Source organism: Vulpes vulpes, chromosome 6 (genome assembly GCF_048418805.1).
Source record: "Vulpes vulpes isolate BD-2025 chromosome 6, VulVul3, whole genome shotgun sequence".
Classification (NCBI taxonomy): domain Eukaryota; kingdom Metazoa; phylum Chordata; class Mammalia; order Carnivora; family Canidae; genus Vulpes; species Vulpes vulpes.
The window spans coordinates 104,663,203-104,691,125 of NC_132785.1; the positions used below are offsets into that span (position 1 = coordinate 104,663,203).

A 27,923-nucleotide genomic window follows, 5' to 3' on the forward strand; every position below is an offset into this window, starting at 1 on the left:
TCTGGGTGGGTTGGTGGGGTATGACAAGAAAACACAGCCACCACATAGCCAGCATGTAATGACAACTTCCCAAGGACCCTGCCTGCAGAAAGTCATCCTTGAAGATGGCCCAGAGCAGAGGAACCAGAGAAGTAGGGTCAGGCAGATTGTGTCCTGAGAGGCAGATATTTTGGATGGTAGAAACTTGAGCACTCATTAAGCCAAAGAGGAAATCTGAGGCTGAGGGGCGCCTGGCTGTGAAAGCAGAGGATTACCAAATTCAGCTTGATTTGCATATCAAATCCTTCTAGCTTTTAAAATCAGATCTGACACCTGAACCCACTGATTACACCAGTAGTAAACAAACAACAAACAGGTTCAGTACTGAATGGTCAGTGTGGAAATTTGCTGAGTATCCAGTACCTCTGCAAGCCCTGCACTATATTTGGGAATGTTATCCTAGGTGTGAAGAAATTTACCACATTAGTTACATGCTACTACTACCCCAGTCCTTACATCACAGCAGTTTTAGGGGGTAGCTAGAACTATCATCCTCCACACTTTACAAATGAATTAGAAAGGTTTCAATACAGTTCGCATGTGCCCCAGGTCACACAAATGATCAGAAGCATAATAGGTTTCTGATCCCTTGGTCTATCTGACTCCAGCCCTTATTATCTTTCTACACTGCAGGGAGAGGACATGAAGATAGAGCAAAGGACAGTGAAAGACTCATGAAGGGAATGTAATGAGAGAATAAGAGAGCATTTGAGCTTGATTTTAAAAGAGGAAAGGAAATAGGCATAGTAGGAATGGAGGATGCAATCACTTAAAGACGAATCAACAAATGGGAAATGAGTATGGCAAAAAGATTTCCATACTTGGGAAAGAGCATCTATGTAAGGGAATAAGGATAAAAGACTGGTAAAGTAGGAGACAGGTGAGGATTCCACAAAGGCCATGAAACATGGAAGTTTGATGTAAAAGGGTAAATTCAATAAAAAAAATCTGATTGAAATAAGTGATTACAGTGTTTCAGGGTATGACTGTAAGGTGGACTTTTGGGTAGAAACTATAGAGAGACATTAACTAAAGAATCTAAATTGACTTTTTGTCCCCCCAGCTCTAAAACCGTATACCATCCCATAGCCTAACTCTTTCAAAAAGGAAGCAAGCTTTGCTCTGGGCTTGGGATATGAAATGCCATATACTCTTCCTTTTTATCTTATGGGATATGCTTTCCTTTATTAATCGGAAAGGACCACTCACGGAAGGCATCTTCAGAAAAATCAGCCAGTATAAAATCATGCACCATCCTAAAGGGGAAACTAAATTCTGGGGACACAGTGAACTAGGACAGCGAATCTGTTCTTGTGGTAGCATCTGTTTTAAAGGTGGGGAAAGTTCTAGCTTTATCCACGCGTGAGTAACTGAAGCTGTGATTGGTGTCTTTCATTATGATTGCCCAAGAACCATCATAGGCATAACTGTGAAGAACTTGACACACTGGAAAACACTTCATGAAATCAAAATTTAAGGAAGCTACTGTAGGAGTTAAAAGCCCCATACATTAGAAATACTTTTTGTTTTCACCACACACCACCCACCTGAAGACTCCATGCAAAATACTAATACTAATATGACTACTAGTAATAATAATAAATTTCAAAATATACACTGACACATACATAATGTCTACCAAAGCAAACATCCTGCTTTTGACGACATCCTCACCACCCTACAAATGAAGGCAGTTTACAAAAGAAAAATTGTATGAAACATTGAAAATACGTATAGAAGTTTACAGTAGTAAGCACATGTTTACTTTATGAGGAATCCAAAAAAGCTCAGTAAGGCGACCAGATCATTCTTAACCATCGTTGTCTCCTGTTTCTTAATTCCTTTTACTTTGTAAGTCATGGAGGAAGGATTCCACCATTTGTGTCTCCTTTCACCACATCCTAAGCATTCTTTTGTTAATATTTGTGATGTCTAGCCCACCACCCAAGGTTATAATGACATAGTAACCAGCTCTTGCTATATGCCTCTTTTTTTTTTTTTTTTTTTTTTTTTGCTATATGCCTCTTTTGATTAATCGTTAACTTTTGGAGTAAGTGCAACAGACAAAAGTAGTTTGGAATTCTGAAAAATCAATAGATCGACCTAAGAAATAGATTAATTTTGAAATTATACAGCTGAATCACAGATATCCAGTTCTGTTGCTAAAAGGGAAATGGAGAAAGAAGTGAGAACTAGAACAGATAATTTAATCCATGTACCTTGGCACTTGCTAACAGCTGTCAACAAAACTGTGATGATGCAGTAATGACGACACTCTAGAATCAAAGTCATATTTGGTCCTTCCTTCTCACCTTTGGTCTTTCCTTGTCCCCCATTACTTTACAGCTATGCAATAAATAACAATAGTCCCTGACCATTACTACACTGGGCTACAGTAAAACACACTATTAAAATATATATCGGCACACAGAGACAGGGGAAAGAATGATGATACATTAGTTAGTCGAATAGCATGATAAGTGTTGCCCTCTTTAAGGTGCACACATGGAATTGATGTTTCTAGCAAGACTTAGTAGGGTCTTTTCTATTTCCGTGTTATAAGCACAGACTATGAAGATGATGACCACGTGGGCAGAGAGTTCTTAGACATTTCTGAAGTTTTCCCTTCCTAAAATTGACTAATCTTTGTGGAGAATCAGACTCTGCAACCTTGGCCTGGATAGTATCATGTCAAACTATCTGGAGAATTGGCCTACACTAGAAACGAATATATCCTCAGGGCCATCATGAGTTTGCCATTAGACCGTCTACTTTTATACAGTTAAGGAAATGAAGAATGATGCAATTATGAGTAGCTTTTGTAGTACTTTGCAAAAAAGTACACAAAAGAGTAACTGCCATATGATGAAAGGGAGCTTTGTCTTCCTTTCCACTGAAGCCTAAGCTCTGCTTTAATGCTTTCGTTTTTGTTGAAGGAAATCCACACACCTGCTTTTGCATGTGCAAGTCAATGGACAGTCAGAGGTGAGCTCTGTGTGGGTCACAGTTTAGGTATCTATGAAGGAAGTAGGGAGTGAACTGAAGTTTTCAACTAAGTGTTTTCTCTGTAATATTTCCAATATATATTTTCTAATATATATATATGTGTGTGTGTGTATTTTTTTATCTACATAAGGATTTTCTTCAGAATGTCCAAGGAAGTATACTGTCATCTGACCTCTATGCTAAATGGCTTGGTGTTATTGATGAAGCAACCAAGGAGGAGAAAATAAACGCAGCCCAGAGGTAATGATGCAATAATTACTCTACTCTGGTAATTTCTCAGAAATACACCAATATACTATTAGGAAAATATTGGCGTACATTTTGCCACTTTGTCCACTAAAATAATGATCGGTGCCAAAGAGTTTCAATTCTTCACACCCGTGGAGGCCAGTTTCAGAATACAGGCATGCCTTATGGCTATTATTGTTCTACTTCTGACCTTATTAATGTGGAATCCTTAGCCATTGTACACCTTCTCAATATATGAAACTGGTAGACAAAATTCAGTGGCCTAAGACAGATGCTAGAGCATCAACAGCCAGTGGTATAACCTTAAGTTTGTCAAACATTTAACCAGAGTGGGTTAGCTCAGAAATTGAATTCGGTGAAACATTTTTGTATACGTTCCTGCCTGGAATTCTGCAACAGCGTGTTGAGTAGAAGGATGTTCTCTGTTCTCCGTCTCTATACTTCCAGCTTCCTAAGTACAATGACTTGCCTTATTCAAAAGTGCATCTTTCTGACTTTAGGCTTCTAGCCCAGCTGCCAAAAGCAAATGTTCTCTTGAGATACCTTTTTGGAGTGTTATACAACATTGGGCAACAATCCTTATCCAATCAGATGACAGCTTATAATTTATCAGTGTGTATAGCCCCAAGCATTCTTTGTCCACCTAAGTCCTGCATCTTGGAATTGGAAGACAAGTATATAAAAAAGGTAAGAGAGCTCTCATTCATGTCCCCTGGGTTTTAGAATCCATGCTTTGTATCTTCAGTGTTTAGTAGTAAATCGGATGGATCAGTTCTGAAAAGTGCACATTTTCCTAGGGACCTTGGAATGGCAGCATTATTTACCCTACTCTGATGGAATACGGGAAGGGGTGTTGTTAATGTGGGAAATGCAGAGCAGTTGAGTCGCTTCTTTTCCATCCAGGAGATGCAATACTAGACTGACTAACCAAAAGAAAGAGAAGAGTGGTGTAACATGGTAGGAAAGAACCTTGGCTCTGGAGTTTGACAAGCCAAGGTTCAACTCAGGCTGATCCTTGAGGGGGGAGCTTGTAATCTTGTGCAAAGCCATGGATTCCTCCTGACACAATTGTAACAACACCCAGCTCCTCTGGTCATTACTGGCACTTCCTAGGTGACTTGGGCACTATGAGCACCCATGGCTCCAAACACATTGGCCTTCATCTGCAAGTTGTGGCTCATTTAGAAAAATACTTGGCTACTGTTTTGCCTCTGCTACATCAGACAGAAACTAGTAGAATATTCCAGAACATCCTAATGGAGCTACACATGCCTAATAAGATGATAGCATTTCCCCTAAACTCATGTTGAGAGCCAGCATTAGGAAAAGCAAGACATGAGAAGGGACTGCGGTTTGACAGACATGTTTTTCTCTGCAGCCATGTGAGTTTTTCCTCAAAAAAAAGAAAAACTCCACAGGAATCTCCACTTTGAAATAAGATATTTTCTCATTGATGAAATGAATTTCATAAGTTTTTGCCTATGCTTTATACATTTTAATAAGATATTAAACAGAAGTCACAACCCAATATGTACTGGAAACAAAATTTTAAAAAACAAAGTTTAATAAATTAGGTTACTTTGAAAACTACCCTAGTTTTAAAGATGTAACCATTGGTATCACAGTGTAAGTTATAAAACTAGGCCACAAATTGAACTATAGCCCACTGACGAGTAGTATTTCAAATCTATACCCAAAGTACGCCGGAAAGTATCACTCTATGTTATATTTCTTAGAGAACTCGGGTTTCTATATATTTTTATCAACTCTGAATTCTTCTTAGAAGTCTTTCACATTTTTGGTTAGATCCAAGATTTATACACAAAATGTGACTTATAGCAATGCCATATGGAAAAGAGCACCCCATTGTGGTCTTTTTGCATTACAGGTTTCTCTTGTAAAGTTTTTGATTGAAAATTGCCTCAAGATATTTGGAGAAGACATCACTTGTCTCTTTGGAGAGAATTCAGTGAGTTATGATAACAATGAGAGGCTGCAGGTACTGTGAATATTTTAAGGTTGGAGGGGGGTCTGGCAGATACTTAGCCCTGTTCTGGAGCCCACAACATCCCCAGGGCAATGATTCCCAGCTGCTCCTTCTTCTGAAGGCTGGCTCACAGGTCAAGGGAGGTTTCACACTGTTGGAGACCAAAGAAAGCATAGAAACTTCAAGAAGTTTCTAGCAGTATTAGGGGATAGCATGGTATGATACAGTGTTTGGGAATTTTTTCTAACAAAATCTTAAATGGATCCCACATATATATGATACTATATAGGTAGTTAAGCATATAATATGCAATTATTTATTTCTGTTTGTAATACATAAATGTGTTCTGGTTGAAACCAGAGCACGGGGCTTTTATTCCTCCTCTCTCCTCTCTTTAATCAGTGGCTCTAGAGGCACCACAGGATTCACGTGCTTTGTAAAATGAGTTGAAAAGAACCAGCATCATTGAGAGAAAAGGACTTGACTTGAGGTTGACTTGATGTCAAACAACCTCCAGATTACAAACTCCAGTGCCCCCTTGTATCAGCTATTTGACCTTGGGTCAATTACTCTAGCTCGGTATCAGTTTATTCATCCCTAAAATGTGTATAAAAATAATGTCTAAATCTTAGAAATGTTCTAAAGTTTAAATAAGATAATTTGTGTAAAAGACATTTCTAAAAAAGCAATTAATAGAACTAGGAAAAATTCCCCTGAGACTAGTGCGAGTATCATTGGAGCCTAGATAATCGCTGCTAACTGGCAACACCCCATTTTGTAAAACAGAGTTTAGATTCAGAACCTAGAGACACATATCATTAATCCCTCCATAGTTTTGACATGTCTTCGTTTTTTCTTTAGTATAATCCATGTCATCAGGAATTAAGATGATTCTAGTGTCATTTCTGAGAGTATTCTGATATAAGACAAATGTTTGTTTTTTTATTTCATCAGTGATAGAAAAACCACCTGTTGAATCCAGCCAGTGAGAGTGATAGTGATTTCCAAAAAGGCACAACTGCAGAATGATACCAAGTCCCCATCTGGCATGGGTCCATCCACCTACATGTCTACAGTTTACTAACTCACTGAAGACTGGAATCTCCATAATGACACTTGACACTTCCTTTTTATTTTGCCAATGAATGAAAATGAACCCCTTCCAAGACCCAGCTATTTCCATTTAAAGTTTTTTCCTGGGTCTCATATATTCACATTGAGGATATCTTCCTACAAAATATCTCCTCTATCTTCAATGTCTACCATATCTATCATATTACATACTTTTGTGTTGTGTTGTATGTCTTTACATGGATAATAAAAATCATAACTCAGGTTAGACAACCATTTCACTTGGTTATGATTCACATAGCACTTCAGTGGAGGCTCATCTGAGCAGTTCTGGTCTCAGCTGAGGTCACTTGTGCACTTGGAGTTAGCCTGCAGCTCATCTGGAGCTAACCTAGGTATCTGTTGGCGCTGGCTCTCGATTGGTCCCCATGTCTTCCATAAGGTAGCTTCTCCTCCTTTCATATGGTGGAAAAAGAGTTCCCAGAAGCAAGAGAGACTTTTTAAGAGTTAATGTGGGAGAGGACTGTGCAAAGGACCACGCCAAAGATGGTGGTTTACAAGACAAGGAGGCATTATTTACTGAGACCACACATAATACAACTCACGGCAGCACCACTACTACACATACCTTTTTCTTCACTGGCTTTTAATCCTCAGTTCTGTACACCAGCATTTCCTAAGGGGTATTCCAAGTATGGTAGGAAGTATCTTTGAAATAATAACTCATTTCTTACCTCAGGTGTTCCTTCCTTCCCTCATCCTCCTTCCTGTCTTAAGCTGCCTTAAGAGGCAAGTAAATCTCCTCCTCAGAGAATAAAAGCAATAGGAGAATATGAGGAAAAGGGAGCTCTATGTTGCTTATGAGTTGTATGGAGTTAGCTTTCTAGGAAACAAAAATGATTCATGGCATAGAGTAGAAGATTTAAGTGGCAATCTCATGGGGAAAGCCCAAAACCACTAGGTAGGTACATGGGATATCTGCACCTTTTCCTGGATGGAAACCAAATGGAAGCAGAAATTCCTCACAGAATAGTGAGCTGACATGTCTAAGAAAGATGGGGCCCTCTGTTTCCACACAGAGTTTTTTATGCCTCAACATGGAACAGATCAGTTAGTAAAAGTATCTCCATCAGTCCTAGAATAGTTTGGAAGAAATAGAAAGCCACTGGGTTTGAAGACATGTCTCAGCAACAGGAGTACAGACCAAATTCCCAGGACCAGATAGCAATTTGGACACCTCAGTGGCTATTAGTATACATCAATGACACAGAGCAACCAGGTAAGTGCCACTTCACCATTTTACAGCCTCCCCAGTACTAGAAGACTCTGGAACATAGACACACTCATGGGGGCAATTAAGAAATCCTAAATCTCTACCAGTCTTGGAAGAGAGAATCAAACTAGACATCAAGTGAGCTATTTAGAACTACAGAACTGTACATTTCTTACATATGCCAGTGTATAGACTGAGATTGTTATCAGTGCATATAGAATATATGATCCGTACATTGTTTTCCCTTTCCCAGAAAGGGTTCCCTTGTTAAATAGGTTTGGAGAATTCATACTTTCCTTTTGGAAGTCAAATGCTCCAGTTTTTTGTCCACATTTGTTTGACATTATTTGACCCTTTTGAAGTGACCCCATTAATTAATGATCCTTGGAACATTATTAAACATTTCTCTAAATTTATTTCCTAACTCATAGTTTAACATTTCACTCCCTACCAAGAAGCCATCAATGGATTTCAATATATCTTTGGGTTTTTTTTTCCTTTTTTCGTGAAAAAAATATCCTCTTTAAGATCCTCCACAATGCAGCCTGCTCTAGTAATGAGTATTGTCTTCACTCTTTCCCAGTGCAGACCTTTACTTTATCTGGGTCAGACATTTCCTTGGTTCCTGAACAAATCACACTCACTTTTCTCCTATAATTCTCATCTCTTCTTGGACTCTGCATTGCCACACACTAAGTAGGTTAGCCATTTGGGTTCTCCACTCCCAGAAATTTCAAAGCCTTTCTGATCTCATTTTTTTAATTTATTTTTTATTGGTGTTCAATTTTTCAACATACAGAGTAACACCCAGTGTTCATCCTGTCAAGTGCCCACCTCAGTGCCTGCCACCCAGTCACCCCCACCCCCCGCTCACCTCCTCTTCCACCATTCCTAGTTTATTTCCCAGAGTTAGTCGTCTTTCATGTTCTGTCTCCCTTTCTTTTTATTTATTTTTTATTGGTGTTCAATTTGTCAACATACAGAATAACACCCAGTGCTCATCCCGTCAAGTGCCCTGATGTCATTTTAATTGTTCTTTGTAAAACATGAGCACTTGACTCTACTAGACATTAGCTCATATGCTGCTTTGACCATCAGGAATTACACTGATGTGCTCATACGTTATCCAGAAAATCCAAATTCCTGTGGTCTTCACTCTTTCCCAGTGCAGACCTTTACTTTAGAAGGTGGCTTTCTATTTCCTGTATCTTGTGTTAGTTTTATACTACTTTTAAAGCCTGGCCAAATGTCTACCAAAAAAAAAATGTACAAATAAATATGTTAAATTTTCTAAGAGTATAGAGATTTTATGGAGATTGGTAGAAACAGTAAGTTTTAAAACAAGAGTTCTGTAGAACACAGCACATGAAATTTTAGGGGGGGCAACAATAAGACCTAGGTTTGAGTATTTGTTTTAGATATGGCTTCACAGCCTGATTCACATGTTATTGGATATACTATATTTATTCATTATACAAAAAACATGATATTGGTGTGTGATATGTTTGGGAATAATGGCATGTTTGTATGAAATTTCTTTTAAATATCAATAATCCAAAATAAAAGGGGCAATTTTTATTTATATTAAAATTTTTCAGCTATTATGTCTTTGACCACTTTGTTCCAATATTCCTCTATTATCTTTTACTAGAATCCATTACAATTTTATGAAACAGTGATTCTCAAAGAACACTCAATATGAACAACCTTTTCACTTTTTCTCTTTGTACTGCATCCTGGGTAAAATTCTCAGTTCTTTTTTCCAGTTTATTAATTCCTTAACGTTGGTCATTCTAGAGTTTATTCTTTTACTTTCATATTTTTTGCTTTTTTCCACACCTATATGTTTTCTGGGATTACTAATCAGATCTTTTTCCTATTCATACAATTTTATATTTTTTCAATAAAGATCATTTCAGGGGCCCCTGGGTAGTAGCTCAGTCGGTTGAGTATACGATTCTTGATTTTGGCTCAAGTCACGAGATGGAGCCCCCATATGGGGCTCCTCACTGGGTGGGGAGTCTGCTTGAGATCTCTCCCTCTCTCCTTCCCTGCTCTGTCTCACTCATGCTCTCTCTCTTAATTCAATAAAAATCTTCAAAAAGATCATTTCATTCATTTTCCCCTCTGATTTTGGTACCAAGAAGTAGGGTCCTACTCTGACAAATACCTAAAAATGTCAAAGCAGCTTTATTTTTTTTTTTTAATTTTTATTTATTTATGATAGTCACAGAGAGAGAGAGAGAGGCAGAGACATAGGCAGAAGGAGAAGCAGGCTCCATGCACCGGGAGCCCGATGTGGGATTCGATCCCGGGTCTCCAGGATCGCGCCCTGGGCCAAAGGTAGGCGCCAAACCGCTGCACTACCCAGGGATCCCTCAAAGCAGCTTTAGAACTGGGTAAGGGATAATAAGGCTGTAGGAGTTTGGAGGGCCATGCTGGGAAAAGCCCACATTGCTGTGAAGGAACTAATGGTAGAAGTAATAGATGTTGAAGGAGATTCTAGTAAGAGTTCAGAAATAAAAGCAAGAGCTTCAGAGATAGACTCTATCTTCTTGAAGAATACATAACTAATCAGAAACAGATTGCTCGAAATACGGATGTTGAAGATCTTTCTGGGGGATCTCAGGAGGAAATAAGGAGCCTGTTTTTGGAAACCATAAAAAAGGAGAACCTTGTCATAAAATGGCAGAAACTTGGCTTAATGAGTGTTCTAGTGTTTTGTGGAAGTTTGAACTTGGAAACCATAAAATCGGATATTTATCTGAGTAGATTGCTCAGGAAAGTTTTAAAGAAGCTTGTTTCCTCCTGACTTCTTATACTAAAATGCAAGAAGAGAGAAATGAGTTGAGGGTATTAAGTAAAAGGAAGTCAGGACTCAAAGATGTGGAAAACTCTCAAGTTTTCTAATTTCTCAGTTTGTCATTTCTGCTCTAGCACGTGTGCTCATGCTCTTGCTACCCCTAGACACTTCCCTTCTTGTCTTCTTCCCATCCAAACCCGACCTATAGAGTGTCAGCTTCCCAACAAAGTCTGTCTTGATCTGTTCAGTCATGTTGGCATTTTCTCTTTTGAATTTCCATAGCCTTATAATCATTCTCCTGTAATTTTTGTGACATGTAGTCTTTAAGTGGGAAATTTAAGCAAAGCAGTGGAGCCCTGCTCTGGTCATTCCTACAGCCTTGAACAAGCAGCTCAACTCTTTTTTTTTTTTTTTTTTTTTTTTTATACTTTTTGCTTTATTATTTATGGATCTGAGCAAAAAGTTTTGTGAACCGAAAAATATTGGTATAATTGTTTTAGCTTTGTCTCTCTTAGGAGAACACAGGCTTCTGCACTCAAAGAGACTGGCACAGTTATGTCTAGATAATTAAGTCAGCTTATTCTTGATTGTTTTGTGTGCAAACATGCAGACTACATCCATAGTCATCACTCCTCTTAATCTTTTCAAACAATTTTGTGCCAATCTCCTAAATGTTAGTTCGCTTCTAACATTTTTCTTTAAAAAAAAAAAAAGGGTGTCCCAGGCCTCCCAGAATGAACACGAATTTTATAGCATTAGTATTTCTGTACAGACAGCAAATTTTAGATTTCTTTCTAAAGCACAGGAATAGACTTTAAGAAAATATGTGAATGGCTATAATTTAAGAAGAAAGTATTATCCTTAAGATAAGATTAGAATTTGGAAGGAAAAACAACCACAACTTTTATCTAGAAACTTATCTTCTCCCTCTGCCCCTTCTCCTGCATGCTCTCAATCAATCAATCAATCAATCAATCAATAAAATCTTTATTTCAAAAGAAGAAATGGGTTCACACAATTGTGGAGGCTGGCAAGTCTAAAATCTATAGGGCAAGCTTGCAGTCTAGAAATTCAGGTAAGAATTGATGTTATAGTCTTGAGCCCAAATTGCACAGGCAAATGAGACATTCAGGCAAGGTTTCTATGGCACAGTCTTGAGGCTGAATTTCTTCTTCAATAGGAAACTGGTCTTTGCTCTTAAGGCCTTCAGCTGTTTGGATGATGCCCACTCACACTACGGAATGTAATATGCTTTACTCAAAGCCTACTAACTTAAAGGTTACTCAAATCTAAAAAATATATTCACAGTAACGTCTACACTAGTTCTTGACCAAACTATTGGGCACCATAGCATAACCACGATAACATAAAATTAACCATCACAGTGTGTCATTATCTCTTAGGCTCTGTTTTCTTACCTCTTTCCCTCACTCTTCTCTACTTAGTTTCTTTCACCTTACTCCACCAAATAAAATGCAATATGATTTCAGCCTTGTAAGGGTCTCCAATCTGCTACAGACCTAAAATCTCTGAACTAATCAGGAGTTCAAAGAGCTCTCTAGATGACACAGCCACAAAGACCAAATTCCCAACAGCTTTGCGTATCAGAGGTTTTCCTGCATGGTAGGTTTGGTGGAAGAGACAATGAGTGAAAGAAGCAAATGTATGGGAGGCAGGCCAATCTCAAAATGTTAATACACATTTGCCACTGAATTCACATCATGGATGGTGTATCATTTGTGTCATTATTGCTCGAAGTAAATTTTCATGAAGTCTTTAAACCTGTACCCTGATCCATGTGTCAAGACTGATGGAGTGTGACTAGGTAAGGGTGGATCTGAGCTGCTCTTTCATTCTGTATTTGGAATCTCAGTAGTCATCTCCTGGATTTTTTTAGAGCAGAACTGATCCAGCATTCAGCAGCATTTCAAACTCTCAAAATGACATTTGAAAGCATTCAAATGAATGCAAATAGCTGCATAAAGTAAGCACTAAAAACTGAGATTAACTATTGCTATGCTTTATGAGCCCTTTCATGTTTTTCTTCTAGCACCGTGGTAATAATAAAACTTCATTGTAGCAGCCTTGGCAGTTTATTTTTATTAAGATTTTATTTATTTATTCATGAGAGACACAGAGAGAGACAGAGACACAGGCAGAGGAAGAAGCAGGCTCCATGCAGGGAGCCTGATGTGGGACTCGATCCCCAGTCTCCAGGATCACGCCCTGGCCTGAAGGTGGGCACTAAACCTCTAAGCCACCCAGGGATTCCCCAGCCTTGGCAGTTTAAAAACAGCACATATGTATTTCCATGTTTGATTCGTCCTCCAAATAGCACCATGGACAAATACTGTTCCACAGATATGAAACTGGGGATTCAGAATTCAGATTTCACTTGCTGAAAACAAATAGTAAATACTGGGTCAGAAGTAGATCACAGCTTTTTCCATTACATCATCTAGTCTGTTAAACATTCTCAAATGCTGTTCTGGGAAATAAAAATCATTATGCTTCTAAAGTAAATTATGAACCAACAGCCCCGAACGACTTGTGTTAGAGGTAAGAGTTCTTACACAAGAGAAAAAAAAAACAACTATTTCTGGCATTACCATGAAAGTCTCTTACTGTGAACTATCAGAGAAAAAAGTTAAATTTACATGACTCTTATTGATTTAAAATGTAACATAAAAAACTAGAAGAAAAAAGAAATGGTGTTTTCAGTTATGATAAAGGAAGTAATTTTCTTTTGTGTCTGGTAATTGCATTGGAAAACATTAAAAAAATAAGTACAACTCAAACTTGACTAGATCTTTGAAGAAGTAGAAGAGGAGATTCATTCTGAGGATCAGCTTGATCTTTGCTTCTTTCACAGAGATCAAAAGATTTATTGTTATTTGAGAGGGTAAAGCAGAATTCCATTAGGACTGAGATGAAGGATGCTGGGAGCAGAGTAGCTGCCTTCTCAGTACTTACTATTTGGGTATCCTGTCTCCAGCAAGATACTCTTAATTGATTCTTCAATATCTAATTCCAGTAATTAAGCCATTTAGACATGGGAAGGATGTTAAACAGAGTCCAGTAAGAGCAACAGGATTCAAAGTCCCTGCAAATGACTAGAGTGGCTAGGAGATGAAGGGATTGGAAAACAGGAAACTTTTTTCCTGGCCCTCTAAAGTTAATCTGCAGTGCCTCAAATGAGTTCATTTATCATTCATGGGCCAGAAAATAGGTCTCAGAAATCTCAGAACTGGTTTTCTCTATATAAATCCATCCTTTGTTTTAGATACAAAACCTAATTATTCTCATTCTGTCCTCATCAGCACGCTGACTTCCGAGCCCAGCCCAACTCAGAATTTGCGGACTGAAAGTGTAGTTAGGGGCCTGAATTATGTGACAAGATGTTCTTAGTTTTACTAAAATCAAACTCATCACACATAATTCAGTAATTTCTGAAGTTGGTTTTTAAATTTTTTTTTAAAGCACAACCACAACAAAAGCAAGTGATAAAGCCCCAACTGTATTTCTTTTCCATGACAATGAACAATGAAATGTTCTCTGTTTCTGAGAGGATCATATGTTCTATAGAACATAATTTAATAAAAAAAGAACAACATTTAAGAAGGCACATCTTAGAGCAGTACAGACATTTAAAATTTGGGCCATGTATTTATGTTTTAAACTGCAGTTCTTACTCATTCTCCATCTTTTGCCCTTTGCTTATCTCATTTGACAAGCATATTCTCAGTAGCCTTCATCTCTTTCTCCATATATGGAATACCAATCATATACAGTTGAAAATCAGGATGAAAATGAGCATTCCATAAACACCACTTTCTTTCATAGTGCCTCATTTTATTTATTACAGAGCTTTTATCGATATTGCCTGGAATGATTTGCTCTTTTGTTGAGTTTATGGTTGATTTTTATCTCAACAGACTGTAAGTTCCATGAAAGCAGAGCCATTTTCTGTCACATGTTCTTCTAGATCCTGAGCCCCAAAGAGGTGTGCTTGGCACATAGTTTTGTTTTTGTTGTTTTAGAGAGAGAGAGAAAGTTTATGCATGGTTGGGGGAGGGGGGAGGGGCAGAGAGAGGAGAGAGAAAAATCCATGCTCAGCCTGGAGCCAATATGGGGCTCCATCTCATGACCCTGAGATCATGACCTGAGCCAAAATCAAGAATAGGATACTTAACCAATTGACACTTAGCCCACCTGGGTGCCCCCAAGGTATTCATGTATTTTAATAAACTCCAGGCACAGGACTAGACACATTGTGGACATTACTTCATTTAATTCTCAAAGTGATCTGAAATGTAAATATATTATCCCTTTTTCACAATGAAGAATCAAGGCTTAAAGGAATGAAGTAACTTGTGAAAAATCAAACAATTAGGAATTTAGGTCTGCTGTGTGTTCTGTTTGGGGACCATGTTATAAGAAATGTTCCCAAAGTAGGCCATGGCTATAAACAAGATGATTATGGGTACTAAAAAAGTGGCATTAAGTCACAACAGCATCAGACCATAAAAAAAAAAAAAAAAAAAAAAAAAATATTCCCTTTAAAACTTCTTTGTAATTAACTCTATTACACCAAGGATAAAGTCTCAAAATGGTGCCAGTTTGTATTTATTGGTCCTACAGTAATTGCTGCTCTCTTCTTCTCTCTCTCTGTCTCCTTATTTCACTTAAGGGCAGGTAAGAATATAAACCCAGACTTTGTTGGCAGTGTATACATGGCAATTATACTTACTTGGGCAATTAGTTCTGATTTGGATTCTTTAGTTACTTAAGGCAATTAGTTCTGGTTTCTGATTTGCAATAGTTACATAGTTCCATCATAAATAAAATTTTAGATAAAAGCCTTAAATTTACTTAAGGAAAATATTAAATTTTTTTTAATTTTTTTTTTTTAATTTATTTATGATAGTCACACAGAGAGAGAGAGGGGCAGAGACACAGGCAGAGGGAGAAGCAGGCTCCACGCACCGGGAGCCCAACGCGGGACTCAATCCCAGGTCTCCAGGATCGCACCCTGGGCCAAAGGCAGGACCTAAACCGCTGCGCCACCCAGGGATCCCCTACTTAAGGAAAATATTAATTAGATAAGAGTACAGGTGGGCAGCCCAGGTGGCTCAGCGGTTTAGCACCAGCTTCGGCCCAGGTTGTGGTCCTGGAGACCCAGGATCAAGTCCCTCATCAGGCTCCCTGCATGGAGCCAGCTTCTCCCTCTGCCTGTGTCTCTGCCTCTCTCTCTCTCTCTCTCTCTATCTCTGTGTCTATCATAAATCAATCAATCAATCAATCTTTAAAATTCAAACAGGGATTTTGTGATTTCTCCAGAGAGGCGACTTTCACATATCCTCTGTAGAATCAGTCTGGAATGTCCTTCTCATTTGCCACTCTCTTCTTTAGCTGGCTAAGAGTTAACATGTAATACAGTGCTTGCCCTAATCTTTTTATAGCCACTGACTGCGGCTCCCTGGAAACTTCCACATTTTGTTTCTGATAAACAACATATTAGATATCTGCCCAAACAAAACATAAAGTGTTTGAACTCAGCCTGTGCTGTTTTTGCATACTTTTACTTTATAGACAAGTGCTACAATAAAGACAACGTGTAAGTTTAGGGAGATAGAGCATGTAAGACCCCTAGACTTATTGGCCTGCGTACAGAACAAAATGTTTAATGCTTCAGAATATCTATCTGGAGGAAGAATAATTCCTGAAATGTTATAGTTTCAGTTGTGTGTGCTGAGTGTGAAGCAGGCCCCCACTGGCTGTAGCCATTTGGCTTTTGGAGAATCAACTGGACCTGAGAAACCACAGAACTCTTCTCTTTAACTTGGTTTTTAAAGGTTTTTGAGGCTGTATTGTTCAAATCTCCTTAGATTCTCAACATACCAGAGTACCCTTATTGCAAATTCCCTCTTGGGGCGTAAGCAAGCATAAGTGGGTATCTGTTACATATATACTAAAGAATCCAACTTTAAAACAAATTTTAAAACTTTTAAGGATATTAAACTGGTCATCAATATATTAGGCCTCTGTATGTCTTAGTGCATTTTTTTCACTATAAAAAAACTCATCTACTTGTTTCAAGAGCCAACAGGTAGGGTTAACTGCCTCTAAAAAAATCAGTAAAGAAAAACACTCTTATTCAGTGAATTTCTCAATGTAATGGGGTATATAAAACATGCACATACATAGCATTTCAGATTTAATTTTACCTTCACCAAAATTATGTTCTCATTAAAATGACCTAAATCTTTTGAATTAAAAGAACAGGAGTTTCTTATAATATTCACTATTCAATATTCTGGTGATATTAGTAATATATATATATATATATATATATATATATATATATATATATATAAACTCTAGGATTTTAAGCAGTGACATACTTTTGCAAATGTGTATCATTTATTTGAGCCAGATTTTCAGGAATTTGTACTGGGAAGTCACAATAGCTATTTTACTTCTTTTTGTAATGTATATCTTGAGAAATTTAGTCCCCCTATACTTCCTGAAGTTCTTCTTTAACTATTACATATATCCTTCCAACATACCACACACTTTCCTATCGCTGCATCTTTTTTTTTATGTTATCTCTCCCCTCACGTAAGTTTGCAAGGAAAACTTCTATTTATCTTGCAGAACCTGATTTAAATATCACCACCTCTGGCAAGTATTCCCTATGTGCTTTCTATCTCTACCTCTTTGAGCAGAAGCAATTTTTTACTTTCCATTTATATTTCATCATATCACTTTGTAGAACCATCTAGTATTTTTATGATCTGCTCTATTAGTAATTTCAGGTCTGTCATCCAAAGTTATTGATAAGTCCCTTTACGGCAAAAAACAGGTCTTCTTCATAATTGTGTCTTTCTAGCACACTAGACAATTTCTCATTGATAACTGACGTTTAGTACATGTTTGTTGTTGTAAACAAAGAAATTTCAGCTCAGGAAAATGTGAAGAAAATTTCAGGTGATCCTAGAGTAATGGTTTTGAGAATTAGTAAAAGGTTCTTAAGTACAGTATTAGGGCTTTTCGTGGTTTAGATGTATTTTTTCCATTTATGATTCTATTAAAGTTTTAAAAGTGTTTCAAAGTAGTTTTATCAATATCTATTCCCAGCAACAGTGTATGAGAGTTCCAGTTGTTCCATATCTTACCAACACTTAGGGTTTTCACATTATATTTATATATTTATACACACACACACATATTGCTGGGCTGGGCTTGACATCTTATTCAGTATTTTTGTTTCTAGTGTTTATAAGTGAAGTTAGACTATATTAATTAATCTTTCCTTAATCTGATAATTTATTTCCTCCATTCCACTTTGTGTATATTCTTCCTTTTTTTCTAATTTCTTATATTGAAAGCTTAGATTCACACAGATTTAATCTCTGTATTTGTGTATTTATGTGTGTATATACATATGTATCTGTATACATATATTTATGTATTAGATACATATTAATATATTAATATTTATATATCAATCGTATATCCTATCTATTATTAATATTTACTCTTTACTATGTAATTAATATGTAATATGATTAATATATCAATATTGGCTCTATTAATATCAGGCAAATAGATCTTAAGATAGAATTATTTTCTGAAGCAGTTTAAGTTCTAATAATATATATTTAATATATGTACTATATATGTAATACATAATGCATATATAAGCTAATATAAAAAGATAATATATATTAATGGCATAAGTATATCATATATCTATATCCTGTTACTTATATAGCATGCATTTAATATATGTACGTTAATTATATATTAGATTATATAAGTCTATAATATATGTTTAAGATCTAAAGATACGTATCTAATATATATACAAATAAATATTAGAATTATATGTGAAAGATATTTGACTATATATTCCACTATAATTTTACATTTATACATAATTTAATATATAATAATCCTGTTCTTATATATACTTGATATATATTATGTGTCTATGCACTATACATGAATATATTATATAATTTATACTTTCTGCATAATCTGCCCAGATAGGTGAGATTCTTTCTCACCACATTAACTTTCTGTGCTTATGCTACTGTGTTTTGTCTTGATTACTTAAAAAAACAAAACCCAGAAGTTCTTACTTCTGAGACAGCTAAGATTGCTTATAGTTACCCTAACTTCTTATGTTTATTTATAAATATTGTGTTGTCATTTCAATTAGCAAGAAACCAAGCTACAACCACTCATTGTTCTCAGGTATTTATGTTAAAAGTCAAGTGACTAATCTCTTTTGCTAATGATTTTGAGTTTGTCTTCTCAAAGCCAGCCACAAAATTTAGAAAAATCAAGGGTAAATAAATGAATAAATCCAAGATATATTTTTAAACTATTTTGTTTCCTTTTTTTTCTTACCTTACAAACAGTAACAGTAGGAAATACTACTAGAAATAATCTTTTTTTGTGTGTGTATTCTATTTCATTATTAGCTCAGTACTATCACAAAAGCTACAAGAGAAGAATTATGAAATCAGACAAGTTTCAACCTTATTGCTTGTTGCATTCTGGTAAAAATGTTATTAAGCTAAATATATTTCTGAGATTATATACTTTATAGAAAAGTACTCATATGTCACACACAACATGTTACTACCCTAAAGGAAAACTGATATAATCCCTATATAACATTTGTATATCATACCCAAAAATAGAGTTTTACTTTCTTCCATTCTGATGTTGTTGGTTACTGATTTAATTAACCATAATAGTTCATCCTTACCCTCAACAGGTAATACTGATTTCCTTTCCTGCTAGCCCAAAAGCTATGACATGAGGCAGAGGCCAAACACTGTTTTTTATAAGGTAGGGCAGTTTCAGAGCCTCATGAAAAGGACTGTACCAGGAACTCTAATAATGCCTCAAGAAATGGACTCAAAATATAGCACAGAAGCAGCAGCTTTTTTGTTTGTTTTTTAAGATTTTACTTATTTATTCATGAGAGACACACATAGAGAAGCGGAGACATAGGCAGAAGGAAAAGCAGGCTCCCTGCAGGGAACCCCATGTGGGGCGAGGTCTGGGACTCTGGGATCACTCCCTGAGTCAAACGCAGATGCTTAACCACTGAACCACCCAGGCATCCCATGGAGCAGCAGTTTGAAACACACCAAGCAGATTGGTTTCCTGATATCACAACTTGTGCTGGGGGTGTAGGGATCTTCAGGAGACTTCTCCAAGAACAAAAGAGCTGATGGGTGCAACTGCACTCCCCTACCCCTCAGCCTGTATATCTGGACAACTGCAGGATTCAGCATGAATACTCTCCATTTAGCTTGCTAACACTTCATGCCTCACCCCAGTATTCTCCTGTGGACCTGTCCACTTCAACACAACCTAGGCAGGAGTCCATCAAAACTATGTCACAAGACTGGCAGTGTGCAACCAGCCCTAACAGGGACCAGGACCACTTCACAATGACTCCTGCCCTGGGGAGAGGGAAAGAAACCACCCATACCAGTTTGACTGCAACCCCAGCAGTGGGCTGGGGCCAGACATCTGTTCTGACTATAGGCTCCACCCACCAACAAAAGCTTCCCAGGGGACAACATAGGGAGCCTGCCCTGCAGTTCAGTGAGACTGAAGCTCTGGGAAACTGCTGGTCTGAGTAAACTCAAGCCCAAGGTGGGCCCCAGACTGACCTATTAGCAACACAGAGACCAAGCCCTAGCCACGACAGACAAAGAGAACCATTGCAGACTACTGGACTAAAGACAAACACAAGTGAGCCACAATAGTAGGGTACAGACTACCCACATAGGAGACACTTGTGAAGCATCAAGTTCTGGGGAACAGGGTACATTGCATTGCAAGGCACAACAGGACCTCTTTTTCAAAAGGTCACTATCATTAAGAGCAGGATATGTAGCTGACATTCCAAACACACAGAATCAGACACAGAGAATTAGACAAAATAAGGAGATAGAGGAATATGTCCCAAATAAAAGAACAGTACAGTATCAAGACAAGAGAGCTAAATGAAATCCAGATAATATGCCTGATAGAGAATTTAAAGAAATATTCCTAGAGATACTCGCTAAATTTGAGAAAAGAGTAGAGAACCTCAATGGGACACTCAACAAAGAGAGAACATAAAAAAGAACCAGTCAGAGATGAAGAACTCAATAACTGAAATTAAAAACACACTGGATAGAAGAGAGGAAGCAGAACTCAAGGAGGCAGAAGAATGAAGTCAGTGACCTGGAAAGCAGAGTAACAGAAAGCAATCGAGCTGAAAAAGAGGGAGAAAAAAATAATAATAAATGAAAATAGATTTAAGGAACTCAAAAACACCATCAAGCATAACAACACTTGCATAATAGGAATCCCAGAAGAAAGAGAAGAGGAGGTAGAAAATGTATTTGAAGATATAATAGCTGAAAGCTTCCCAAATCTGAAGAAGGAAACAGAAGTCCAGATTTAAGAGGTACAGAGAGCCCCCAACAAAATCAACCCAAGGAGGTCCACACCAGACACACAGCAATTAAAAACAGCAAAAAGTAGTGGGAAAAAGAATTTTAAAAGCAGCAAGAGAAAATAGTCACAAACAAGGGAAACCCCATAACACTATAAGCTGATTTTAGCAAAAATTGTGTGGGCCAGAAGGGAGTGACATGATATATATACAGTGCTGAAAAAAACATCTGCAACCACGAATATTCTAACCAACAAGGCTATCATTCAGAATAAAAAGAGAGAAATAGTTTCCCAAACAAAAGTTAAGGGAATTGATCACAGCTAAGCCAACTTTACAAGGAATGTTAAAGGGGAGGCTTTGAGTGAAAAAGGAGTAAGAAAAGTAAGAAGCAAAAAGCAGTGAGTCTACAAAAACTAGTCAAGGGATTCATGAAATAAAAAGATGTAAAGTATGTCACCATACACCTAAAATAGTTTGGAGAGAGTAAAAATTAAGTGCTTTTAGAATGGATGCAAACTTCAGGGGACCATCAACTTAATATAGACTGCTTTATGCATAAGATGTTATACGTAAACCTGATGGTAACCACAAATCAAAAACTGGCAACACATATGCAAAAAATAAAGAGAAATGAATCCAAGTAATCCACTAAAGAAATCAGCAAACTGTGAAAGAGAGGTATGTTCTCTCTGTACCTACTTTGTTGAGGGTTTTTATCATGAGTGTATGTTGCACTCTATCAAACACATTGCATCTACTGAAATTATTATTATTATTAAAGATTTTATTTATTTATTCATGAGAGATACAGAGAGAAAGAGAGAGGCAGAGAGACAGGCAGAGGGAGAAGCGGGCTCCATGCAGGGAGCCGGACTTGGGACTTGATCCCTGGTCTTCAGGACCACGCCCTAGGCTGAAGGCGGCGCTAAACCGCTGAGCCACCCGGGCTGCCCTATTATTATTATTTTTTAAGATTTTTTATTTATTTATTCATGAGAGACACACACAGAGAGAGATAGGCAGAGGCACAGGCAGAGGAAGAAGCAGGCTCTATGTAAAGAGCCTGACATAGGACTCGACCCCAGGTCTCCAGGATCATGCCCTGGACTGAAGGCAGCGCTAAACTGCTGAGCCACCCAGGCTGCCCTCTACTGAAATTATTACATGGGTTTCATCCTTTTTTTTATTGCTGTGATGTATGGTATTGATTGATATGTGAATATTAAACCACCACTGCATCCCAGGAATAATATCCTACTTGATATGGTGAATGATTTTTTAATGTACTATTGGATTCTGCTTGCTAATATTTTGTTAAGGATTTTTGCATATATTCATCAGAAACAATGAATTGCCTGTAGTTCTCTTTCTTTTTCTTTACTTTTTTTTTTTTTAAGATTTTATTTATTTATTCATGAGAGACACAGAGAGAGAGAGAGGCAGAGACACAAGCAGAGGGAGAAGCAGGCTCCACACAGGGAGCCGGACGTGGGACCCAATCCCGGGTCTCCAGGATGAGGCCCTGGGCTGAAGGCGGTGCTAAACGGCTGAGCCACCTGGGCTGCCCCTTTTGGTAGTGTCTTTATCTGGTTTTGGTAGTAGGGTAATACTGGCCTCATAAAATGAACTTTTCTTCCTCTCTTTTTGGAACAGTTTGAGAAGAACAGGTATTAACTCTTTAAATGCTGGGTAGAATTTGCCTGTGAAGCCATCTGCCCTGCCTTTTACTCAAACCCAGACTTTTTTCCAAAGTCCTTGCTCTTCACCTATATCATATACATAGACAAGAATATGCTGTGGATAGCAAGATATAAATGTCGTGAGACAGAAGACTATTCAAGCTTCACCCTTCGCATTCATATCTTCATCCAAGTCCATTATACTTAAATGAAAAGGCCCCATTTCAGATTTGTAAGGATCTTCTGGGGCTTCTTTTACCTATCAGTAAAATTTTCCTACAATGGTGGAGTTTTTTTTTTTTTAAATCAAAAGAAGTTAGAAATGGAAATGATAGAGAATAGTTTTCCCTCTCTGTCTAGACAAACGCATTTCTCTTAACAGCTCTCTTGAATCTTGGTGAAGATAGAGACTCTAGAGCGAGTAAAACTGGTACTCTTCCCAACACCTGCTCTCACTGTATGAGGACTAGGGATAATCAGAGAAGTAGATCTTAATATGCATCACATGCTTCACTAGACTGGCATTGTTCCAGACAAATAAATTACTTGACTACAGAAGGGGCAGTTATGTTGGAATTTCAACTAAACAATAACAATGATAGTGGCAAAAAATAACAATATTAGTAACTATGGATTTGTGGGCTTCCTAAATCGTTCAGAAATGTGAGGTCCACAACTCTGATGTGTCTGCTGTCCAATGCTTGATTTGTGGTATAGATCAAAAACTTTTCCCTGGGCAGCTCAGTTGGTTAAACATCTGCCTTTGGCTCAGGTCATGATCCCAAGACCATGGGACGGAGCCCAACATCAGGCTCTCTGCTCAGTGGGGAACCTGTTTCTCCCTCTCCCCCTGCTTACCACTCCCCCAATTTGTGATCTGTCTCTGTGTGAAATAAGTAAATAAAATCTTTAAGAAAAATTTTCCCGGGGGATCCCTGGGTGGCTCAGTGGTTTAGTGCCTGCCTTCGGCCCAGGGCATGATCCTGGAGACCCGGGATCGAGTTCCATGTCAGGCTCCCAGCATGGAGCCTGCTTCTCCCTCTACCTGTGTCTCTGCTTCTCTCTCTCTGTGTCTCTCATGAATAAATAAATATTTTTTAATAAATATATTTTTATTGGTGTTCAATTTGTTAACATACAGAATAACACCCCAGTGCTCATCCCGTCAAGTGCCCCTCAGTGCCTGTCACCCAGTCACCCCCACCCCCTGCCGACCTCCCCTTCCACCACCCCTAGTTTGTTTCCCAGAGTTAGGAGTCTTTCATGTTCTGTCTCCCTTTCTGATATTTCCCACTTATTTTTTCTCCTTTCCCCTTTATTCCCTTTCACTATTATTTATATTCCCCAAATGAATGAGAACATATAATGTTTGTCCTTCTCCCATTGACTCATTTCACTCAGCATAATACCCTCCAGTTCCATCCACGTCGAAGCGAATGGTGGGTATTTGTCATTTCTAATGGCTGAGTAATATTCCGTTGTATACATAAACCACATCTTCTTTATCCATTCATCTTTCGATGGACACCGAGGCTCCTTCCACAGTTTGTCTATTGTGGACGTTGCTGCTATAAATTAATAAATCTTAAAAAAAAAAAAAAACTTTTCCCTGAAAAATCATGTGAAATTTACATACAGTGAAATTCACAGAACCCAATTTTTTACTGTCCATTTGGTCAGGGACTAATTGCCATATTAAAATTACCCTCTGTCAGCTATTTTTTTCTAATGTATATTAGTTTCTTATTTAATCAGACACATTTTATTTCCATTGAATATGGAATTCTAATTCCTTATTATTTAATCTTAACTCAAATCTTACCCTCTCTTTTAATAAATTAGGACATATTAGTCTTGTAAAATATTATTTCTAATTATCAGTTAGTACATTCCTGTCTCTTCTTTCATCTGACAGGTGAGACATACAATCACTCAATCTTCATGCAAAGATATATGATGATGTAATACAGATTTTACAGAATATTGTGTATGTTATTTCTATTACATAATTCATTTTAGTGTTTCCATCCATCAAAATATAGCATTCATATGAAATGTTTCTAAAAATATTTTGCCTCTTATGTACAGACATATATAAATGAATAACTGTCTTACAACATGTAATAGGTTGACTTATTTATTTGTATGTGGGGATTTATACAGTGATTTGTCTCCAAAGAGCAATTGAAATAATTTTTAAAAATGGAAAACATAAAATTTTAATGTGAAGACTACAGGGAAGGCTTTAACTAAGGAGAAGGCTGACATATTTTCCTGATAATGACAACACAGACATTGTTAAATTTCTTTGCGAGGACAATGAGAAAAAAGATAGGAGGGTGCTTTTATAAAGTCATTGTTATTATGACTCAAGTCAATGAGCTGTTAAGTACAAGCTTCATTATGACCTATGTCCATCATCTTGATACTTAATAATGCACCAGATGCACTTTTCCTGCGTTGTCAATTGCCTGATCTATCAGTTGACTGAGGGTTCCCTGCCAAATGTGACTCTTCCATCTCCAGAGGAGATAGTTGGTTTACCCACATCTAGACTTCATCATTTTCTTCTCAAAATATTTTGTTCCCTGAGACAGGTTCCGTCGGAAATTTGTTTACTCACCACATCTTAGGTCAGAAGAAACAAAGGAAACGGTATCTCATCTTGATAAATGTTTGAGATAGGTCAGATGACATACTAATTTTAAAAGTGTGTTAATCCCACTTAAATATAGATGACGAATTAATTTAAACGTGGGCTAACCAGCCTGCTTTGCATTGCATCCAGGTAGTGCCTTTGCTCTCAAGTTAACCTGATTGTGCAGAGGTGCCCTTGTTTCCTGACTTCATCCCCAAACCATCACGGTTATTTCAGTTTACCTTCTCCTTTTCCCAGAACATCTTGTTTACAGTCATGCAAAGGGAGTGTTTGGTGCAAAGACGCCTAATTCATAATTAGCATTGTCGTTATCGTGGACATACTACGTAGGGGAATGCCTCTGTGGAAGTCACCCACCAGGACCCACAAATCTGTGGCCCACACCCGCGGGCTGGCTGGGCTCGGAGGAGGGTGGGTCGCCGCTCCTTCCAGACCCAAGCCCAGGGCGCTGGACGGTGGTGGTTCACTCAAGTTGGAGGCAAAGTGCCCAGGGTAACAGCACTTCCTATTTTTGGTGGAAACTGCCCCTCGCTCCGGCTTTCAGGACCTGGGGGTGGGCGCACTCATCGCGACCGTCCCTCTCTTAAGTGGGGCACTCCGCGAGGCCCCCCCGCCCCCCCTCACCTCTGCGCGTCCCCCTGCAGCCCTTGCAGCGCCCAGCGCACCCCAGCGGCGGCCACTGAGCTTCCGGGGAGCTCGCCAGTTGCCTCCGTCGCCGCCTGGGAATCTGGGGCCCCGAGCGTCTGCGAGCCCCGGTCTCGGGCGGACCCGGGGAGGAGGCGCGGCCGCTGCGCCTGCCCCACCTGGGAGCGGGGAGGTCCGGGAGAGGCGGGCGCGGCCAGGGGCTGGCCCGGGGCGGAGCAGCGCCGCCCACAGCCCGGGGCCTGGAGCGCAGCGGAGGGGGAGCGGCGGGGGCAGAGCTCTCCTCCTCGGGGAGGGACCCCAGCGGGGTGCACTGCAGCACCAGGCAGCTGCCAGGCGCCGCGCGGTCCCGGAGCCGGCCAGCCCCGGCGGGGGCGCGGGGGCGCGGGGGCGGGGGGAGCTGCAGCGGGATCAGGCCTCCGCGGAAGCGGCTGGTGATCACCGGGACTTCCCCTTCTCTTACTTTGTTAGGAAAGCCACCAGGTAAGGAGGGGACCCCGGAGGACGCGCCCGGGCGCTGAGTGACCTGGGGCTCAGCTCGCCCCCTTCCTGAACCTCCCCCCTTCCTTCACCCTTAAACGCGCTCTGTTGCCAGGCCCTTAGCTTTCGGAGGCCTTTGGTCCCGCTGGGGCCTAGAGACCTCGACTCCGTGGCCGGCACAGTCGAGGCGCCCAAGCGTGGGGCTCCATCCAACTTGCTCACAAAGTTCAGATACGACCACGTACCTGCCGGACCCCCTCCCTCGCCCCGCCCCAGACACCCGCGCCCAGAGGCCTTCCCCCGGCCCCTCTCTAGCCTCCAGGGCCCCCTAAATCTTAGCGACCCCCAAACCGTGTTGGAGCCCTTCCCTGCAGCTCCTCCGGGAGCACCATTTCCAGCTGGGTCGCGGCGGCCCCGCTCCGCCCCGGCCCCCCTCGCCGGCCCTCGGGGGCGGGGAAGCCGCGCGGGGGAGAGCGCGGGAGCCCCGAGGCAGCGGCAGGCGGGCGTCCCCCCGGAGCCAGCGCGGTCGCCTCTCGCCCCCTCGCAGTGCCCCCCCCCCCCCCAGCTCGCGCGCTTCCTCCCACTCTCTCCGGCTGCGCCCAGGGCTCCGCGGCGCGCACGGAGGCGCTGGGGAGGGCGGCGGCGGCGGCCAGCGGGGGGCTGGCGGGGCCCGCGGGGCCCGGCTGAGCCCGGAGCCGGCTCCTCCGGGTCGAGCCCAGCGCCGGGGCGGCGGCGGCGGGCGGGGAGGAGGCGCCCGGGGAGCGCCGCGCGCGCGTGGGAAACGCTCGCCGCTGCGCCGGGAGGGGCTGGGGCTGGGGCGGCCGGGGGGCTCCGGGGCGCACCGGCTGCAGGTGGCGGCCGTCGGGGGCGACGCGCGCCAGGCGGGGCTGGTGGGGCGCCCCGGGCTTCCCCCCGCCGCGCGGGCTCGGCTGTGCCGGGCGCTCCCCGCCAGGGGGCGGCGCAGGGCGGGCGGCGGCGGGCGGCGGGGTCGGGAGCCGGGAGCCCGCGAGCAGGCTTCAGGGGCCGCCTCACCTGGGCTCGTCGGCGCCCCCGGCGCCCCCCCGCCCCGCTCAGGGCCTGCGGAGGCCGCGGGGGCTGCGCCTCTAACCTCCTGTGTTCGCTGTGTTGCCCTGCGGAGACCACACAAGGTAGTTCGCCGAGCATCCCCCCCCCCCCACTTCCCTTGGGGGCGTCGGGGCCACGCCAGCGGGCGGGGGGGGGGGGTGCGTCCCTGGAAACGGCCTGATAGGCTTCTCCGCCTTTATTCTCTTCCGGTGTAGTAGTACTTTGGGATCTTAGAAGCGGCTCTTGTTTTTTTGTTTGTTTGTTTTTTCACAAAAGGCTGTTTCTCCTAAAGAGTCGGTGTGGACGTCATCACTGTCGGGGTTTGGGGACGGAGCCGACCGCTTAGGGCAAATCTGATCTCCAGGGTTTAGTCACTCCGCCCTCCCGCAACGTCTCCTTGCCCGCCTTGGCAGTCTTCCTTGGAAAGTCCTGAACCTGGAGCCACCAGAGGGTCAGCCCCGAAGAGAGTGATGTGTGCTGGAGGGGCGCTGCT

At 40.5% G+C, this 27,923-nt stretch overlaps 2 protein-coding genes across 4 annotated transcripts in view; both read left to right on the forward strand.

Moving 5' to 3' along the window:
* The first annotated feature begins 3,817 nt into the window (after nt 1–3,817).
* LOC112927226 (peptidyl-prolyl cis-trans isomerase A-like) overlaps nt 3,818–27,923 on the forward strand; it is a 32,184-nt gene continuing 8,078 nt past the window's right edge. For 2 of the 3 annotated variants that reach the window (XM_026008495.2, XM_072761854.1), the window contains exons 1-2: nt 3,818–3,981; nt 5,183–5,293. In XM_026008495.2, the coding sequence (XP_025864280.2) occupies nt 3,886–3,981; nt 5,183–5,293 (207 nt within the window). In that variant the 5' untranslated portion in view covers nt 3,818–3,885. The remainder of the gene's footprint in view (nt 3,982–5,182; nt 5,294–27,923) is intronic. The other variant, XM_026008496.2, reaches the window with a different exon arrangement.
* On the forward strand, nt 7,532–27,876 carry LOC140599443 (uncharacterized). The gene is made up of 6 exons (XM_072762546.1): nt 7,532–7,631; nt 13,712–13,797; nt 25,788–26,368; nt 26,489–26,562; nt 26,705–27,513; nt 27,707–27,876. Exons 1-6 carry the CDS (start codon nt 7,532–7,534, stop codon nt 27,785–27,787), a joined length of 1,731 nt encoding a protein of 576 aa, XP_072618647.1. The 3' UTR covers nt 27,788–27,876.

What these genes read in the sequence shown, in the direction of transcription:
- LOC140599443 (XM_072762546.1), top strand. Translation starts at nt 7,532, where the DNA reads ATGTCTCAGCAACAGGAGTACAGACCAAATTCCCAGGACCAGATAGCA. An exon ending in AGAATTTGCGGACTGAAAGT is followed by an intron (nt 13,798 to 25,787) that starts GTAGTTAGGGGC and finishes TCCGGCTTTCAG; the next exon opens with GACCTGGGGGTGGGCGCACT. An exon ending in CACAGTCGAGGCGCCCAAGC is followed by an intron (nt 26,563 to 26,704) that starts GTGGGGCTCCAT and finishes CCTAAATCTTAG; the next exon opens with CGACCCCCAAACCGTGTTGG.